This window comes from Choloepus didactylus, chromosome 2, assembly GCF_015220235.1.
Source record: "Choloepus didactylus isolate mChoDid1 chromosome 2, mChoDid1.pri, whole genome shotgun sequence".
Lineage (NCBI taxonomy): Eukaryota > Metazoa > Chordata > Mammalia > Pilosa > Megalonychidae > Choloepus > Choloepus didactylus.
This window is the reverse complement of record NC_051308.1, coordinates 153,154,009-153,171,651: the sequence shown is the minus strand read 5'-3', so window position 1 is coordinate 153,171,651 and position 17,643 is coordinate 153,154,009. Positions and strand designations below refer to the sequence as shown.

At 37.4% G+C, this 17,643-nt stretch overlaps 1 protein-coding gene across 2 annotated transcripts in view; it reads left to right on the top strand.

The window, feature by feature from the left end:
• The window catches only part of LRRC8C (leucine rich repeat containing 8 VRAC subunit C), a 105,283-nt gene extending 88,828 nt beyond the window's left edge, over positions 1–16,455 (top strand). For both annotated transcript variants that reach the window (XM_037826682.1, XM_037826683.1), the window contains one exon: positions 9,436–16,455. In XM_037826682.1, coding sequence (XP_037682610.1) covers positions 9,436–11,709 — 2,274 coding nt within the window. In that variant the 3' untranslated portion in view covers positions 11,710–16,455. The remainder of the gene's footprint in view (positions 1–9,435) is intronic.
• Positions 16,456–17,643: the final 1,188 nt, after the last annotated feature.

Genomic DNA, 17,643 nt, shown 5'->3' with positions numbered 1-17,643 from the left:
ACTTGGAGACTAGCAAGACTTGTGAATAAGATATTTGCTTATGTCTTAAATAAAGCATTTTAAATGTTCTACCACTTTAGAGCCATCTCTCCTCTTTTCAGTTCCTTTTTTTTTTCTCACCAAGACTTTTGTACTTAAAATATTTTCAATAGTTAGCCTTGAAACAAAATCTGCATTTTTCAAAGTTAATCCTGTCACTGATGAGGGTAAACCTGGTGCTTTTGAGTATAGGTGCTTTCTTTGTCCTTCTAGGTCTCATTTTGGGGAGAAAGTGCTTAATTAAGTTTGTACATTTACTGATAATTTAATGATATGAAAGTTAACTCATTCCCCTTTACTCTCCATCCCGTTACTCAGTTGAAATGAGTCTACCTTAAGGAAAAATGACAATCCATCTTTTCAGTCTTCTCCCTCTCTTTCCACATGCCAACATTTTGCCCTGTCTCTGGAATCCACCTTACCCACCCAGGTAGCTTCAAGGCCCAAGTGAAGTTGTTCCTACTGCATGAAGCCTTCCCTGCTTACTCCAAATCTGAGCCCCTATTATATAAGCTTACCAGGGCATTCGTTTGGTGTATACCATTTACACTCTTGTGTGACTTTTCTTAAGGTTGTTTATGTCTCTCCAGCTAGATTATAAGTGCTTCTAGAACAGTGAATGTTAGTTATGCCTCTTTGGTTTTCCTGTGATGCTTAAGATATAGTAAATATTCAATAAGTCAATAAAGGGTGGTCTGGCCAAGAATGATAACTCTAATGAGACCTGGGGAATAGGTCTTTGGGGTTTGTTTCTTGCTTGGACATTCTTAGAGCACATGTCTTGGTTTATTCCGTCAGACTGGGGACAAGTCTGCCTGATGAGCTTCAGGATAGAACTCTTTGGAACCAGCCAGAAGCTCTATTTGAGTCTTTGGCTGAGGGGAAGGATGAAGAGAAAAGTATTAATCACCTTTTATTGGCCCACACTTGCCTTGTTGTGGCTCCACTTTACCTGTTTGGATCAAACCTTCCAAAATTGAGTCAAAGCCCTGTCGTAGTAAAGAATATGCCCCAATCTAAAGAATATACCTGTATCACAGGTTAACTTATTAGAATGTGTACCTGTTTTATCATTTGCCACAAATTCTCTCACTTATTTTTTCTTTCTATTATAACAATAAAGTTGTAACTATGATTTAAAGTTCAAAGTGGAGAAATGCTTTTGAGTTGTAGTTCATAGAAAAGGACCAGTGGATTTCATTGTTGATGATGTAGGAAAACAAGTATTCTCATATGTTCTTTATGGGAAGAAAGTAAAGAGATTCAGCCATTTGGGGGGAAGGGGAAATTTAGCATTACAGGTTTACTTTGTTGAGCATTATCCAAGAAACACTGATTCATTAATGCTGTTGATTTGTCTCAAGACTAATTTTTATATTAAAATACATACTTCTAGAAAAGATAGTAAAGCAAGTGTTATGCTACAAAGCATCCTCTCTGTTCCATGTAATATAGCAATGATAGATAAAATTTAAAAAGAGAAAACAAAAATGCATACACATTTTGGGCTCAAAAACAAGATATACATTTCTGTGGAGCACGAATAGAATGTTAAGTGGGGCTGAAGCAACTGCTGGGCTCTGATCCAAAAGTAAGCAGTAGCAGCCAGAGGGTCAACTCCTGCCAGTAAAGAAAACTAAAAGTGCAAAGTGCAAGGTAAGAGACCAGAGCCTGGTCACTGTTTGAAGCCAAAGTCTGGGTTAGATGACCCCCATGCCCAAAAAGAAGCTGAAAAGAATGGCAATTAACTAGATGCTGGAGCTGGTGCTTCAGAGGAAGCTGTGCATGATAGGGGTAGAGGCAGAGGATGACACAGCTTCCCAACCAGGAACTGAGTCAACCTGCCCACTGTCTCCCTGACAGGACCGCTGAGGTACTGACATCTCAGCGGAGCATCAAAACATGGTGAAAAGAACTGATGGTGGATTGGGGCTCAAGACCTGGGTGCAGGAAACCACAAAAGAGCATGAGAGGGGCCGTGGAAAACAACCTACTGCTCCAAATGAGCCTACCTGCCAAAACACATGAAGAAAACTATACTAAGAAAAGCCATTAACAAAATTAGCAATTGGAATATTGATTCCCTCCAGATGAAATTAAGTTTTTGAAACAGCTGACAGTGAAGTTAAAATAAATATATATAGGTGGTTGAAGATATAAAATAACATGGAAAAAGTAGGCAGATACAACATAAGAACAGATGGATATAAAAAATTTAGAAACCTTGGAAATAAAAGATGACTGAATTAAAACAAAAATTGACAGTATGAACTACATGGTATTCCACTGTAGAAAAAAATAATGGATTAGGTAAGAGTTGTGAGTTTACCTAGCTCAGCAGAGAGAAAGACCGCGATTAAAGCTGACACACGTACACACACCCATGGAAGATACCTTGAAAAGCTCTAACATACATCTAATAGGAATTGCAGGAGAAAATGGAGGAAATGATGAAGCAATTTTTGAGGCAATATTTTAAGATATGTTTGCTAAAATTTTCCAAATTTGAAGAAAATCAAGTCCTTAGCTCCAGGCTAAGCAGGATTAATACATGTATACTTAAAAGAAGTTAAAGTGAAACTGTAGAATATGTTAGAGTAAAGGGTAAAGGTAAAATCTCAAAAGCTACCAAAGAGAAAGATAGATTGAGCACTAAAGAACAGAATCAAACTGGCAGCAGGCTTCTCATCAGCAAAAATAAAGACCAGAGGATAATGGGGTAATATTTTTAAATGGAGGGAGGAATTCACTGTCACAGAATTTTATAACTTAGTAAACTGTTATTCAAGAATGAAAGTAAACATTTGCAGACAGATAAGATATATGAGTTTTCCATCCGCAGACCCTTATTAAAAGAATTATTAATGAATATACTTTACCCAAAAGGAAAATGAACCCAGAGTAGAGGTTTAGAACATGCATTTAAAACATACATCGATTCTTATAAACCACCACTACAGACAGGATATAAAAGAATTTCAACACCCCAAAGAATTCCCTTTGCAGTGAACCTCTCACTCCGCCACTAACCTTTGGCAACCACTGATCTGCTCTGTGTCTATCTATTCTCTGTCCTATTTTTCAGAATGCTATGTGAAATCAGACAGCCTGTACTCTCTTGAGACTGGCATTGTTTTTAATAGCAAAATTGCCTAAATGTCCATAGTCATGGGAATGTTTTTAATAAATTACAGCACATCCACACTATGTAATTCTCCAGTACTTAGCGTGAAGTAGATCTCCATGTACCAATGTGTTAAGGTCTCCAAGACATAAAGTAAAAGTAGAGAACTCAAGGTGCAGGAATAATACATATAATAAGATCCCATTTGTCTATGCATCATGTATATGCCAGTGCACAGATAAAGATCTGGAACAGTTACCAAATTTTTCATTGCTCACTAAGAGAAAAGGCATTAGGAGTAGGGAATGGTAAAAGGAGGATTCTACTTTTTGTATTAACAGCAAGCATTTTAAGAGAAGACTCATTTATGATAGCAAAAAAAGAAAATAAAATACTTAGGCATAACAATAATAAATGTCCAAAATCGATGTGAGGAAAGCAATATAACATTCCTGAAACACCAAAATTAGATGTGAACAGGTGGAAAGACATACCATCAACATCATAAAGATATCAATCCTTCTTAATTTATAATTTTAATATAATTCCAATAAAAATACCATCTTTTTCTTTTTTCTGGGTCTAGACAAGTTGATTATAAAGCTCAGTGTGAGAGAAAAGCAAGAATTTTAATAATTATCCTACTGATTTAGTTGTCTTTCTCCTGGGTTAGACCTTGAAGAGCAAATTGTTCTTGGTATCCCTAACACAATGCCTGACATGTAGAAGATGCCCCAAAGTTCTTGAATTTTTCTGAGGATACAATCAGAACTACTCAGCACTTATGTTCCACATATCCTACACCACCCCCATATGTGTCATTTATATCTCTGGTGTGAAATAGATAAGTGGCCCCTATTTATGTTGCTCTATCTTTGTTATTTCAGGCAGTTTCTATGAAGCTCAGCAGCTTTGTTTTATTTTAACCTCAGCCCTTTGATGTCTTATTAATGGAAATGTACCTTCTCAACTAGTTAGCTACAATGTGGGTTCTGTGTTTCACTGCTGTGCTTTTCTGGAAATTGACATATAAGTAGATATACTTTTTTGCATAACAATATTGTGTTATGATTCCAAGAAAGAACTGAGAATCAAATAACTATTATCAAAAGATATATAATCAAAGATACAGCCATAAACATTAGTGACTTAAAATAGTGTAAATAACTATTAAAAGGCCATAATTGCACATTGATTATGCAAGATATTTCACTATGTAATAAAGTGTGTACATTTGCACATAAAAATTCATCTCCTTGAAGGTACAAATGTGACTTAAATGTCACAGTTACAGTTTTAAATATTTACAAAGATATGGCAAAACCATCTTTTACCTTTTTATTTTAGGAGGACTGTCTGCCTTCATTTCTTCTGTCTTCTTTCTCTTTTTAACTATACCTTTGAAAATACCAAAATACCGATCCTTCTTCTGGTTCTTGCCAATGATGCAGTGTCCTGAAATACCATTTATGTTAAACATGCAGGTAACTTGCGCCACCTTGGTGACAATAGAAATAGACGAACTCCTTGCTTCATGGGCTCAAAACTAAAAATTAAAAAGATAAAGTCTTCACATGCTAATGATATTGCAAATTCCAATGTGAGGTCTTTTTGTGGGGGTGGTGGTGGAATATTCTGTGCTCAAAACGTTTCGGGCAAATGCTACAAATTGCACACTTCTCTTAGAGATTCGCAATGCAAATGAGTATATTCAAGGCTCCAAGAAGTCCTACAAGGAAGAGGCCTGATAAATGCTTTCACCTGTGGTTTTCCTAATGTCTTTGACCATGGAACCATGTTCTCAAACACCGAGACCCAGTGACAGATACATGGAACTTGACTTTGGGTAATGCTACTATAGAACATACATTTCTATTATCCATATTTACTAGTAACAATTGCAATATTTTGAAACACAAGTACATCCCTCCATTAATTCCAATTTACAGCTTTAAACAATGTTGACAATGTTTTTGAGCCTAAAGACATACTGGTTGAATTCCAGTGCAACAAACCCCAAGAGGCTGCCCAAATTCTTTTAATTTGTAGTGTTTTGTTTTTGTTTTTTTTTTAATCAAGTACATTTTTTTTTATTAGAGAAGTTGTAGGTTTACAGAAAAATCATGCAGAAGATACAGAGTTCCCATACACACTCCCCACCACCATCACCACCACCCCCACACACAGTTTTCTCTATTAACACTTTGCATTAGTGTGGTACCTTTATTACCATTGATGGAACAATATTATTCTAATTTTACTATTAACTATAAATATTAATTATAATATTTACTGTTAACCATAGTTTGCATTAGGGCCCACTGTCTTGTGCAGATAGACGGCTTTTAAAATTTTAAGTCTAGTAACATAAAGAACCTAAAATTGCCCTTTTTAACCATATTTAAATATAGTTCAGTTGTGTTAATTATATTCACAATGTTGTGCTCCCAACAACACCATCCATTACCAAAAGTTTTCCATCACCCCCAATAGAAACCCTACCAATTAAGTAAGCATTTATTCCCCATTCCCTTCCCCACCTCCACCCCTAGCCCCTGGTAACCTGTATTCTAGTTTCTGACTCTATAAATTTTATTTTGCTGGTGCCTTATGTTTTTTTTTTTTTTTTTTTTTTAACTTTTTTTTTTTAATCATCATTTTATTGAGATATATTCACATACCACGCAGTCATACAAAACAAATTGTACTTTCGATTGTTTACAGTACCATTACATAGTTGTACATTCATCACCTAAATCAGTCCCTGACACCTTCATTAGCACACACACAAAAATAACAAGAATAATAATTAGAGTGAAAAAGAGCAATTGAAGTAAAAAAGAACACTGGGTACCTTTGTCTGTTTGTTTCCTTCCCCTACTTTTCTACACATCAATCCATAAACTAGACAAAGTGGAGTTTGGTCCTTATGGCTTTCCCAATCCCATTGTCACCCCTCATAAGCTACATTTTTATACAACTGTCTTCGAGATTCATGGGTTCTGGGTTGTAGTTTGATAGTTTCAGGTATCCACCACCAGCTACCCCAATTCTTTAGAACCTGAAAAGGGTTGTCTAAAGTGTGCGTAAGAGTGCCCACCAGAGTGACCTCTCGGCTCGTTTTGGAATCTCTCTGCCACTGAAGCTTATTTCATTTCCTTTCACATCCCCCTTTTGGTCAAGAAGATGTTCTCCGTCCCACGATGCCGTGTCTACATTCCTCCCCGGGAGTCATATTCCACGTTGCCAGGTGGTGCCTTATGTTGTGTTCTCTCAGTAGCATGGAAAACTATTGTTCTTAGTAACTAAATTCGATTATTATTTCTACTCAGTTATTTCTGGTTAATCAACAGCTTTAGGAAAAGAGATCACTGTCTTTACTCTCCTGGGATTTGAGTAGGAATTTAAAAATTTATGTTCATTAAGACTGAAATTATAAACATGTTCACTAAGACTGAAAAAAATATATAAAATCAGAAGGCTGGAAGGAACTTCAGGAGATCATGTGTGTATGGCCCTCCTAAGATGGGCTGTTCATTATAAAGCCATCCTAGTGGAAGTGTGGTAAAATGAAAAGACTGTGTGGAGTAGTGGAACAACACTGGGCAGGAAGTCAAAAGACAGGTTTAAATACCTGCCCTAACAATGCCTAGCTTGGGCAAGTCGCTTAAATCCTCTGAACCTTGGTCGGTTTCTTCTGTATAATGGAGAGAATATTACCTGCCTCCACAGCCTGGCTGATGATAGCCAATAAGGTGCTTTGTGCAGAACATAAAATGGTACCCCACTGTATGGACACAGCCCCAAAGGCACACAAAGGGAGCACACTCTGTATTTCATTCCCCACTTGTCCCTCAGCTGAGCAGGCTGCTACAGAACATAACATAAAACCCTATACAGTGGCCCAGCTCCAGGGATCTTCCACCACCAGAAGCAAGCCTGGAAGAGGGGCTGGGTAGGAGATTGTCAGGGGCCCACTTGGTCTCTTGGCAGGGATTTTGCACCTCAAGAAGGTGCCTGCCTTTTTACCTTCAAAGGGATCTTGCATTACTTCAAAATCAAGAGGATCTTGATTCCTCTGTATTTTCATTACACCGTTAACATGACAATTAGCTCAGAGGTGTCACTGGTGGAGAATGTGCTCAGGGAAGCATTCCTTTCCCTTATGGTCCCAGGCTCCCTCCCTCTGCCTCCTTCACAGATTGTTGGAGCATTAAATAAAACCACAAATGTGAAAGTATCTGGAATCCCAAACACTGAATTTCTTAGGTGTTATTCTTTTATATTCCTTCAAGATATTCTGGCATTTGTCTAGGCTTTCTCTTACTCTTCTCTATCCCAGTGGTTTCCAAAGTAGGAAATGTGACCCCCAAGAAATATGAAAGATGTTCCTCTGAGGTCTGAGATGAAAATGAGAACTTTTATTTATATTTATTTTAATATTAAGGAGAAAGAAATTGGACTTTACATATATTTGACATATGGATTGAGAGTACTTTCTGGATGTTATTACAAATAAGCATACATATACTGGGTGGGCATGCTCAACATTTTTCTCTGATACCGGTAAGCACTAAAAAATGTTTGAAGACCACCATTCAATTGTCACACTTCTGTAGCCACCAAAACCTCTGAATGCAAACACGTGTTATTCTCCCCCACCTTCTTTTGATTTATATAGTAATTGCCTCCTGCTTTATCCTTGAAGACAGACCTTTATAAATCTTCTGGGGAAACTTCCCCTCTTACCCAAACCTTATTCTATCAATTATTGTCTCCATAAGATGTGCAAAGCAGTAAGTTTTTTCCCTAAAATACAAAGTATTTATATAAGGTAATTTGTTATTTAGGAAAAAGTCAAATTGGAATCCTTTTCACTTAATCCTAGAAATACAGTAAAATAAAATAAGAATGTGGGTTCTGGTGGTCTGCGCCAGGTGACATTGAGCAGGCTGCTTAACCTCGCTGTGCCTCAGTGATGATTATAGCTGTCATCACTATAATCACCATCCTCGTCGTCATCTCTCTGAGAAGTGTCCTCCTTACCCTGACCTGTGCTGGAACTGGAAGGACTGATGTCAGTTCTGGTTTCATTTGCTTTCTCAGCAAACATATACTGGTAGTCTCCTGTGTATCAGACACTTTACTAAGTGTTGAATAATCCACCCCATTGTCAACCTTGTGCTTCTGTTTGGTGGGCTCCTCTCTCACTTGTCACTGCTTGTGACATTCCCATGCCATAGCAGTCCACTTCCCAATGGGCTTGGTGTCCATCCCTATAATCGGTATAAAGGGTTTAAATCTTTGCTCTTGCAGTATGACTACATTATGGGTTCCCAGCCATTTGACATTGTAAGGTACAGATAAACTTTTTCTTTACATTATTAATTCCACATGTCATTGCTGTCAACTCCTTGGTTATTATTTCTGCTCTGAGCTTATTGTTCAGGTAGTTCTGCTTACATGTGCTGCTTCCTGGGCATGATTCCTCCAGGTCGACTCACAGCGTATTCTGTCTTATCATCCTACCTCAACTTCAAAAAGGATGCATTCTCTCTTTCCCAAACTATAATCCTAGGAGACTACTTAATAGTCTTTTCAACAAATTGAAACATTGGTAGAGGAATAGAGATTCTCAACCTAATATATGGTATGAAAGGCTTGTTATTATACTTTTGAACATTTCTGTATTCATTAATCTCTCTGCAGAAATTGCTTTTATAAAAGCCTAATGAAATTCCTATTATATTAAAGCCATTCATATTTAGCTATGCATATAGTCCAGGATTTGGGTAGGAAGAACTGAAGAAACTACAAAGATAGGAGTTTCTTTTATGTTTCCTCCTTACAATTCCTTTGCTCCTTATACACAGGCTAATACTGTAAGGCCATCCAATTCAAATTGAGTACGATAAGGGGATGTGCTTCTCAGACCGACGATTTTCCCAGGCTCCAATGAGAAAATAAACATAATTTTTAAAAAATACCTGAATTTAAAATATTTACTATTTATTTCATTGTGAATTGTTCTGTGTTCTAATACAAAACCCTTGGATTTTATGTCTTAATGTAGACATGATGAACAAAATTGGATATCTCATTTTTCCGACATATGGGCTAAGAATAAAATCTCAATGCTGGAATTAAACATTGTATTCTCCAGGAAAAGGAAATGGACATTTATTGGATGTTATTGCTGCTTTCTTAGCACTAATGAAATTATGAAGGCTCTTTGAATAATATAATTTGAAAATATCATTTCTGTATTTCAGGTCATGCAAGACAAGATAATCTGCCTTCCGAAAAGAATGCAGCCTTCTCAGAACCATTCTTCTGTTTCGAATGTGTCTCAGGCAGTTGCCAGCCCCACCCCACTGCCTCCACCTGCACCACCTGCTGCTAACCCCGGCACTGTGGAAATGAAAGGACTGAAGACCGACCTGGACCTGCAGCAGTACAGTTTTATAAACCAGATGTGCTATGAGCGAGCCCTCCACTGGTATGCCAAGTATTTCCCTTACCTTGTCCTCATCCATACTCTTATCTTCATGCTCTGCAGTAACTTTTGGTTCAAGTTCCCTGGCTCCAGCTCCAAAATAGAACATTTCATCTCAATCCTGGGGAAGTGTTTTGACTCTCCCTGGACCACACGGGCTTTATCCGAAGTATCTGGGGAAGACTCGGAAGAAAAGGACAACAGGAAGAACAACATGAATAGATCCAGCACCCACCAGTCTGGTCCAGAAGGCAGCTTGGTGAACTCTCAGTCTTTAAAGTCAATTCCTGAGAAGTTTGTGGTTGACAAATCCACGGCAGGGGCTCTGGATAAAAAGGAAGGTGAGCAAGCAAAGGCCTTATTTGAGAAGGTGAAGAAGTTCAGGCTGCATGTGGAGGAAGGTGATATATTGTATGCCATGTATGTTCGCCAGACTGTACTGAAGGTTATAAAATTCCTGATCATCATTGCATATAATAGTGCCCTGGTTTCCAAAGTCCAGTTCACCGTGGACTGTAATGTTGACATTCAGGATATGACTGGATATAAAAACTTTTCTTGCAATCATACCATGGCACACTTGTTCTCAAAACTTTCCTTTTGCTACCTATGCTTTGTAAGTATCTATGGATTGACATGCCTTTATACTTTATACTGGCTGTTTTACCGTTCTCTAAGGGAATATTCTTTTGAGTATGTCCGGCAGGAGACCGGAATTGACGATATTCCTGACGTGAAAAATGACTTTGCTTTTATGCTTCATATGATAGATCAGTATGACCCTCTCTATTCCAAGAGATTTGCAGTGTTCCTGTCTGAAGTCAGTGAAAACAAATTAAAGCAGCTGAACTTAAATAACGAGTGGACTGCTGATAAACTGAGGCAGAAGCTACAGACAAATGCCCACAACCGACTGGAATTGCCTCTTATCATGCTCTCTGGCCTTCCAGACACCGTTTTTGAAATCACAGAGTTACAGTCTCTAAAACTTGAAATCATTAAGAACGTAATGATACCAGCCACAATTGCGCAGCTTGACAACCTCCAAGAACTCTCTTTACACCAGTGCTCTGTCAAAATCCACAGTGCGGCTTTGTCTTTCCTGAAGGAAAACCTCAAGGTCCTGAGCGTCAAGTTTGATGACATGAGGGAGCTGCCCCTCTGGATGTATGGACTCCGGAATCTGGAAGAGCTTTACCTAGTTGGCTCTCTAGGTCACGATATTTCCAGAAATGTCACCCTTGAGTCTCTACGGGATCTCAAAAGCCTTAAAATTCTCTCTATCAAGAGCAATGTTTCCAAAATCCCGCAGGCAGTGGTTGACGTTTCCAGCCATCTCCAGAAGATGTGCATACATAATGATGGCACCAAGCTAGTAATGCTCAACAACTTAAAGAAGATGGTTAATCTGACAGAGCTGGAACTGGTCCACTGTGACCTGGAGCGTATTCCCCACGCTGTGTTCAGCCTGCTTAGCCTCCAGGAATTGGACCTGAAAGAAAATAACCTGAAATCTATCGAAGAAATCGTCAGCTTTCAGCACTTGAGAAAATTGACAGTACTAAAACTGTGGCATAACAGCATCACCTACATCCCAGAGCATATAAAGAAACTCACCAGCCTGGAGCGTCTATCCTTTAGTCACAATAAAATAGAGGTGCTGCCTTCCCACCTCTTCCTATGCAACAAAATCCGATACTTGGACTTATCCTGCAATGACATTCGATTCATCCCCCCTGAAATCGGAGTTCTACAAAGTTTACAGTATTTTTCCATCACTTGTAACAAAGTGGAGAGCCTTCCAGATGAACTCTACTTCTGCAAGAAACTTAAAACTCTAAAGATTGGGAAAAACAGCCTATCAGTACTTTCACCGAAAATTGGAAATTTACTATTTCTGTCCTACTTAGATGTTAAAGGTAATCATTTTGAAATCCTTCCTCCTGAACTTGGCGACTGTCGAGCTCTGAAGAGAGCTGGTTTAGTTGTAGAAGATGCTCTGTTTGAAACTCTACCTTCTGATGTCCGGGAGCAAATGAAAACAGAATAACTTATTTTTCTTTAAAGTTTGACTGAAACATGCTTCTACCAAATACAGTATAAATGATTAGTCTTTACGCCTTTCCCATTTTGTTTTTTTTTTCTTTTTCACACAAAACAAAATGTACACAAAGACTGAGTAAGGAGTATGTATATTTTTAATAAAAATTTATTTGTATTTTTTCAGTATTAATATTTAAAATTTTATTTGTCCCGGAACCTAATGTATCTATTATTGTTTTCTACTGACAGAAACAGATGGTTCTATCTGTTTGGGTTTTTTCTTCAGTTCACTCTTGTGAAAGGGAGGAAATTTGAGTTGCAAGGTTTTTGAGATTTTTTAAGTAGATGAAGGTATTTTGCCAAGGTCATTGTTAGCTTGTTTACACCTGTACAGGGTCCTTATTTTTGTTTTCATTGTGTGTGTACCAAGGAATCTGTGCTGGTTGTTTTAATGCCAGCTGCCTTCTCCATTGGCCAAGTTCTTCATTCTACATAGAAAACTCTTCTCTTGAGTCTAAATACACATAAGTGCGTTGTCACCAAGTATTTAAAAAATTTTCCCCACCTCCAACAGAACCCTAAATCATATTATTTCATATGCTTGACAGTTCTGCTTAGACAAGGAGTGTGTGAGTAGGCGAAGACAATTTCTTCAAAAGGTGGCATGCTTGAATTGATCATCTAACTGATTTGCATTTTTACCATTTTAAAAATATCATTTAAAATCTAAGTACAGAGGCTCCCCCTCCCCTTTTAACTTGAATACTGCTATGTCAAACTCGCAAGCACAGAAACTAGATTCCTTTAAATATTCTAGTAGGTAATTAAATTTAAAAATCATAGAATGAGAAGCCTGTTTTTGAGTAATTTAATCATCCTTGATATCTTGATATGCAGGTGCATCAGATGGAAAAATTTCACTACTAAATCTCTGTTAAGTAGCTGGAATACTCCACTCAGGCTCTCTCCCTTCCTCTGGGCAGGGTGGCAGTGGTAATCTCTTCAAGCTGCCTGTCGTTCAAAATATTCCACTTAAATATTTTCGATTTCCCTCAAGCCTGCCTTTGCTGCGAATGCTAGTGATGCAAGCCCTGGAACTCTATCTGCTCTCTATGGTTCAAAATAAGTATTTCATCTAAAACGGTTCTGTTATTTTTTTTTTTTAAATTGTGAATAAAATGCTAAGTGGTTGTCACCTAGTAATAACTTCTTCCTGATGGTCAACGGAAATTTTGTTTATCTTTGTACTTAAAATCCAACGTAGTGTGATTCTTGGGAAAAATTTTTCATGGACTGTTAAGCTGTATAGAACTGGAAAATGAAATACACTATTTGTGCCCTCAGTCCAGGACCAGTACTACTGATCATAGGAACTTTGTTTTCTGTCCCATATTCATGTTGACTTTTTTCCAAGTCCTCATCTGAACTAAGAAAGTTTTATGACTTAACAATAAAAGTAGGAAAAAGATTTGGGGGGTTCAAATGCTGTTTTTAAAAATTGTTCCTTGTTCCCGGTAAATTTGTTCAGTGCTTCTTTGAGTCATACACTGAATGCAACTATAGGAATTTCTCAGCAGACATGTGTACCTCAAACGTGTTTTAAATGTTATGATACATCGTGGGGCAAAGGATTAGGGAAAGAGATGCTTTTCATATGCTTAATAATCTAATGATGTAAACCAAAGTGCTTCACAGTTTCTGCTAAATGTTAGTTTTAGCAAGGAGATTTTGCATAGAGGATTTATTTACAGTTGAAATTGAAATAACATGTTTGAAATAGTAACATGGTTATATTTCTTGTCTGATAAAATATTCAATTTCAGACTATTGTGGGGAATGAGTTGTATTTAGAAACATAACCGTGTTTGTTTTAAACAGCTAAACACTTATTGGCAGATTGTCCATGGCTAAACATAACAGAAATACCCTGTTGAAAGGTAAGCTTAGATAGCTGCTGGTAAAACACTGGGTGCACTATTTTTCTGGATGAAATTTTAGTTATTTTCTATATCACCCTTCAAAAGGGATCTATTCAGGTTAAAAAATCGTATTTATGCTGAAGTATTTATCTAATATTAATTGATAATCTCATATGGATTCATAACTAAATAAGTTACTAAAAACTAGCTCTTATTACTTATAGCAATTTGCTCAAAATTCCAAAAGGACTTGTATTGTTAATGATTTCACAGGCAAATCCCCAACCTAAGTTTTAAATGACACCTAGTAAATCAGTATAATTCTGTGATTTCATGTTTTAACTCAAAAGGGAAATTCATAGATGTTTCTATTAGATTTTATAAAAATTCCAAAGACTCAAAATTCATTTTGAGTCTAAATTTTCTGACTCTGGCCCTTTTTAATATTGTAGCTTTTGTTCATATTCTTAAGTAAGGAACATTCAATTACTATTTGGCCTTTAAATGGGAAACTCAGGTAAATGAACTGCTGACTTTTCTAAAGTCCTTTAACTGATCAGTGTGTAAGGAGTATTTACCTAATCACCTTCTGTATTTTACAAGTGCCCTTGCTAAAAAGGAACAACTAGCCCTATTTCTCCAACCTCTATAATATTCATGAGAAACTGCTAATGTAAATTTAAAAGCATCATATTTATTCATAACTCCTATGGCTGCTTGCAGTCCATGGTGAGTAAATTTTTTGGTCAGTTTTAATGGTTAAGTATAGAACAAACAATTGTCTTGTGAAAGTCTGGTTGAATTGTACCATATAAATATTTTCTAACGGAAGCTGCCTAAGAAAACTAGTGTTTCTTGTTATGTGTTGGGTTTTTTGGTTTTGTTGTTTTGTTTTGTTTTTAACACACACCTTCAATACAGAGGTTCTTGATAACAGTAAAACTTATTTACAATTGTAAAATTTTCTTATTGTTCACTATCTTCTTCTCTGTCATTACATTTACCATGTAGGTATTTTAATGGGTTCTGACAATTTACACGGCATCTTGTGCGATAGGCACTACTTTTCTCAGAGAAGCTTGGAAAATATGCCTACTGTGAGTATTTTATTCATTTAGAGATGCCTCCTTACCTGACTCGCAAGCCGTCTTTGTGGAGGAGAGTTTAAACAACCCGGAATCTACTTGGGATGAGGGAGGCCCAAGTTCTTGCAATATGCTATCCTATGAGTACTGATACTATGAAACAGAAAACAAAATCTTTGTATCTTTTACCATTTCTCCTGAGTGGTTTTACTGTTATTTATTTTCCTAACTCTGGTATAAGAAAAGTCCATTCTTTAAGTAGTTTGTTTTACTCTCGAATCTAATATCATACCAAATTACCGGGTAAATAGTAATGACATATTTATTTAAATAGTGAACATTCATGATCCATCTATGAAAACTGTAGGCAGTAGTACTCAGTAGTGAACAGTTAAGATAAATATCAATATAAACTTTGTTTTAAGATTCAATTAGCATTCTCCTATTAATCCTGAACATGACCATTCTATTCAAACGGTTCTCATTTTTGGTAGGATCTCAATCACTCAGGGTAGGGTTCCATTCTAACCTAAAGTTAACTTAGCAAAGCAGCAGTTATTGGAGAGGGGACTACCTCAAGAGTCTGTCAGATTTTCTCATCCTTTCTTGTCTATTCAAAGACTACTCAAAGAAAACTTGGAGAGTCCCAGCCAGATCTGCCATTGATTTTTCAGATTTAAGCCTCAGTGACATTGTTCTGATACAGTTTCATGCCAGCTTTCCAAAGCACGTGGCAGCCCACCTGGACACCAGGCATCCACTCTTCCTCCATTTTCCCAGGGCCACTCACTGATAAAGGTAACGCCACCACTGCCATCTCAAGGGTTTTTTTTTTTTTTCTTAAATCAGACGACCTTGAAAAGGGATATATAACTTTGCACAATTTAATTTCTTGGTCGTGTTAAAAAAACAGCTCCTGTGCCTGTTTTTTAACGTGGTGTATAAATTTGTTTCTTTTGATACCTCTCTCTCTCCCTCCTAATTCTGTTTCTTTAATGAATATTTTTATTGGGGTTGACTCCATGCCTTACATATTCACTCAGTTTCCCCTTTGCCACTTGTTTTCTTTCACTGTCTGTGTTCAGATTGTGTCAAATACTGGCAAAACCTCTAAGACTGTCAAGAAAATGCTTGAAAGTTTGATTTGTCTAGTGCAAATTCATGATGAAGTCTCAATGTTATTTGGCTATGTAGTATAGAAAATAAATAGTCATTTTTGTAATTTAAAATTGAGATTTGTCTCTTTGTTATTTGTTTTTAGAAATCATGTTTATCTTTTGCATTTCTTAAACTGTCACTGAGGCTCCCTGTGCTCTGCAGGAAATAGATTGCTGAGTGTGTACCATGCATTGTTAGTTACTGCAATTGTGACTAATTATTTCCTTCCTTAATTCACTGTATTGCATCTACCTACGGTGCCCCTGGAGTTTCACTTGGGTAATTAGTGCCTTAATCTGGGATCTGGAGTGCAATTTCTGTGCATTTGCCAGATCAGATTGTACAATGGCTGTCCACTCCAGCTTCCAGTAAATACTTTTCTGTAATGACTGTGGTTACTTAAAGGAATCAGAATGGTTCTGCACAGCTAGGAGGCCTCTCCTAATTAATCACATTTGCTCCAGACTTAAGGAAACCCTCTGTGCCAGTTTGAATGTATTGTGTCCCCCAAATGCCATTATCTTTGTGGTCTTGTGTGGGGCAGAAGTTTTGGTGTTGGTTAGATTTGCTTGGAGTGTGCCCCACCCAGCTGTCGGAGATAATTTTGATGAGATGTTCCCATGGAGGCGTGGCCCCACCCATTCGGGGTGGGCCTTGATCGGTGGAGCTATATAAATGAGCTGACTCAAAGAGGAAAGGGAGTGCAGCTGGGAGTGATGTTTTGAAGAGGAGCAAGCTTGCTAGAGAGGAACGTCCTGGGAGAAAGCCGTTTTAAGGCCGGAGCTTTGGAGCAGAAGCCAGCTGCCTTTCTAGCTAACAGAGGTTTTCCAGACACCACTGGCCGTCCTCCGGTGAAGGTACCCTATTGCTGAGGTGTTACCTTGGATGCTTTGTGGCCTTAAGACTGTAATTGTGTAGTGAAATAAATCCCCATTTTATAAAAGCCTATCCATCTCTGGTGTTTTGCATTCTCCAGCATTAGCAAACTTGAACACCCTCTAAAAGAAAACTTTATGTACCACTTAGGCATAAAAAAATTATGATTGGTGACTTTCAAGGTTAAATTGTCACCTTACATATTTTCCTATAGTCATTTATGACGTTTATTTTACTGAGAGTCAATTCTTTGGAGAAGGACTACTGAGATGCAGAGAGTTGGTGAGTATTGTGGGAGAGACGGTGTGAGTATCAAAAATTTAGAAGAGATTGCGTGAGGGCTCTGAAGAAATTCTGGAGCATGGGCTGGGCTATGCAATAAATTAGAGACATCTGGTGATTTCAATGTGATTTGCAGAAAAGGAAAAGGTTCTGCCCACTGCCACTCTTTAATTTCCCATCACCTAGACCTTTCATTTATACAGAATAATGTGATAAATACACTGAAATTAATCAGTCCCATTATTTGTTATGGTTGGCTAGCAAGGTATTAGCTTTTTTGTTTGGGTGGAAAACTGACATGAAGAATAAGAAGGAAGTCACCAACGTCCATTTGAGACTCAGTGTGGTACTCACTTGGCCATCATACAAGGCCTACATACTTCTGAATGTAAGTTTGTGTGTCATCTTAAATACCTAGGTAGGAAAACAGTGAAAAGCATTCATAAACTACATTATTTTTTGTGTAAGTCTTGTAATAAAGATTATTATCCTTTAGATTTCATATGTAATCAAAGCAGGATATAAATAAGCATACATATGATCAGGCATACCATAGGTGTTAATGAATGTTTCAGAGTATTTGAATATTTTGCATGAAAGATATAGGATCAGGCAAAGGAA